The 3,366-nt window shown below is 42.8% G+C and overlaps 1 protein-coding gene across 1 annotated transcript; it reads left to right on the top strand.

The window, feature by feature from the left end:
* Positions 1–1,409: 1,409 nt before the first annotated feature.
* Positions 1,410–3,111, top strand: LOC100440137 (ribulose-phosphate 3-epimerase-like). The gene has a single exon (XM_054529540.2). It carries the CDS (start codon positions 1,443–1,445, stop codon positions 2,067–2,069), a length of 627 nt encoding a protein of 208 aa, XP_054385515.2. The 5' UTR covers positions 1,410–1,442; the 3' UTR covers positions 2,070–3,111.
* Positions 3,112–3,366: the final 255 nt, after the last annotated feature.

Here is a 3,366-nt window from a genome sequence, read left to right as displayed (position 1 = left end):
ACACGTCATCAGGTCTGGTTGCCACCCTCACCCCGAGAGTATCTTCAGGCTGAATCCAGTCCAGCCTCCATCCTGTTTTCCAGTCACCCCCAACCCACCTGTCTTTGTGTTGCCATGTCTGTCCTCCAATATGATGCAAGCACTGCCTCTCCCACACCTCACTGTGTTCTCAGAAGCTCCTCTCTGTGATCTTAAACTCTCCCACATCCTCCATCTCTTCTCCTGCCCTACCTGAAACATGGCTGTCCCCAAGGCCACTGTGGCATTATTAGGCAATGTCCTTATGGCTTGCAGTTGCAGTTTCCAATTCCTATTCCCTCCTCCAAAACCCTCAGCACTTCTGAAGGTCAGGTCTTCTAACTCCCTTGACCTTCTCCTCCTTGAAGCTGTGAGCTACTTCTTGGTGATGCCCCTCCATGCAGGAGAGACTTGCACTTAGCTTCCTGCTTTTCCCCTCCTCCCCAACTCCTACCATGTCATTTTTACCCATTTTTGTGCCCTCAGCATTGATTGGTTGGAACCACCTAACACCATGTAGTTGAACCATTCAGTGCTCTGGCTTCTTAGGTCTTTAACAGATGTGTCCTCAATGATCTTTTTCACCATTCCACCTCAGCTACACACTCACACGGTCACTTCCTTGGAATCAACAGAAATGAACGCATTTGTGAAATCTTTATTTAAGCATCCTACCCTCTGACCACTACCTCTTTCCTTTCAATTCACTTACTCAAGTGTGTCCACTACCATACTTCTTCAACCTTTTCAAAATCTTCAACCCAGTGGCCCACCCCACCATGGCTTGACATTCATCAGCTCCTATATGACTTCATTCTCCTCCTCGTCTTGCCTAGATTTCATGGGCTAAAGTTTAAATTGAAGTAAAACATGCTTGTAGAAAAGTAACAGCTCAGAAGAATGAAGAACAATTGCTTGATGGGCATGGGGTTCCCTTTTGGGGTGAGGAAAATATCTTGGGACTAGATAGAGGTGGTGGTTGCACAACGTTGTGAATACACTAAATCCCACTGAATTGTCCACTTCAAAATGGCTGATGGTCAATTACATGTTATGTGGGTTTTACCTAAATTTTTTTTTTAAAGTTGGCCAGGCACGGTGGCTCACACCTGTAATCCCAGCATTTTGAGAGCCCGAGGCTGGCGGATCACAGGGTCAAGAGATCGATACCATCCTGGCCAACATGGTGAAACCCCATCTCTACTAAAAATACAAAAAATTAGCTGGGCGTGGTGGCATGCGCCTGTAATCCCAGCTACTCAGGAGGCTGAGGCAGGAGAATTGCTTGAACCCGGGAGGCAGAGGTTGCCGTGAGCCGACATGGCACCACTGCACTCCAGCCTGGTGACAGAGCGAGACTCAGTCTCAAAAAAAAAAAAAAAAGTGGGGACTCGTGGGGTAACTTGCTCTTGGGAGCCAGCGGTATGGCATCGGGCTGCAAGATTGGCCCATCCATCCTCAACAGCGACCTGGCCAGTTTAGGGGCCGAGTGCCTCTGGGTGCTAGACTCTGGGGCCGATTATCTGCACCTGGATGCATCCTGCTCTTCAGGGAGGTCAGTTTTTTACACGCACATGATGGTGTCCAAGCCAGAACAGTGGGTAAAGCCAATGGCTGTAGCAGGAGCCAATCAGTACACCTTTCATCTCGAGGCTACTGAGAACCCAGGGGCTTTGATTAAAGACACTCGGGAGAATGGGATGAAGGTTGGCCTTGCCATCAAACCAGGAACCTCAGTTGAGTATTTGGCACCATGGGCTAATCAAATAGATATGGCCTTGGTTATGACAGTGGAACCGGGGTTTGGAGGGCAGAAATTCATGGAAGATATGATGCCAAAGGTTCACTGGTTGAGGACCCAGTTCCCATCTTTGGATATAGAGGTCGATGGTAGAGTAGGTTCTGACACTGTCCATAAGTGTGCAGAGGCAGGAGCTAACATGATTGTGTCTGGCAGTGCTATTATGAGGAGTGAAGACCCCAGATCTGTGATCAACCTATTAAGAAATGTTTGCTCAGACGCTGCTCAGAAACGTTCTCTTGATCGATGAAACCATAAGGAGCCCAGTGTTTCTGTTCATGAAATCTCTGTTACTGGAAAACAGGAATATTGACTACCAAATCATAATGCAATTGAAGCCATACTGCTTTTTTGAGCAGTTATTCATTCCAGTGATTAAAACTGATTGTGCAGAATATTCTAAGAGGTCAGAAATTGGTGTGTATAACTACATTTTTAGTGATGCAATTTAATGATTAGTGAGCAAGATACTGTTTTTATTGAGAGATTTGATTTTTATAAAGAGTAAAAATATGGCTGCATTAAGGTTACAAACAGAAAAGTGTCTTAATGTCTAAGGAGGGCATATTAGCTACACTACAAAAACAAATTTTGTCTGTACTTCTGAAAAGAATTTTGTTGTTTCTCAGCTGTTTTCCAAAAGCAAAGGAAGTCTTTATGGTTTTTTTCTATTTCATGTTATTTGTGATTTGTTTATAAGTTTGGGTGGGGTGGCATACCATATTCCTGGTTCTTAAAATCTATCACTTTTCACCTTACACTTGATGTGTAAAAACTATAAAAACAATGTGTGAAACCCAGGGGTTCTAAAATACAAGCATAGATTTTATCAGGGTGTTTTGTCAAAGCAGGTTATTCAGTGATTCCTCCCCACCATTCTTAAGAATGTTAAATAATGCTGTTGTGTTAGCTCTGAGTAGAAAGGAAAAAGTAAAACCTCTGTTTGGAAGTAATATTGGGTTGAATTCTGACTGCCCCTTTCTAGCTGGACCTTTAACAAATCACCCAATCTTTTTTGTGTTTCTCTGAAGTCATTTATACATTAAATGTAATCGTAACAACGGTGGGGTTCTGTTGAGAATGAAGAGGTAACACTATATATGTAAAGCTTCCAGTACTAGTCCCAGAATTTAGAATATGCTCAATACAAAGTAAATAGCATTATATAAGTTTATATTTTTGTGAGTTACAAAGTACTTTGATATATTCTCATTAAATCTGTAAATCACCTCTATAAGTAAGTGGTCATAATAAAGCAGATATTTTTGTCCCCATTTAAAAAAAAAAGTAAACAGTTTGATTAATGACCACACAGTGAATACACATATTTAATCACCACATAGTTCAGAAAATGAATCTTACCAGCACCCCAGAAAATAGAACCTTACCAGCACCCCAGAAAATAGAATCTTACCAGCACCCCAGAAAATAGAACCTTACCAGCACCCCAGAAAACGCCTTGAGGCCACTTCCACTTGCACCCTTCTATACTGCCCAAAGGCAACCACTATTTTGTGTCTGGATTATTTTGTCCAATGTTTATGAAA

This window comes from Pongo abelii, chromosome 14 (genome assembly GCF_028885655.2).
Source record: "Pongo abelii isolate AG06213 chromosome 14, NHGRI_mPonAbe1-v2.0_pri, whole genome shotgun sequence".
NCBI lineage: Eukaryota > Metazoa > Chordata > Mammalia > Primates > Hominidae > Pongo > Pongo abelii.
This window is presented reverse-complemented; position numbering and strand designations above follow the sequence as displayed.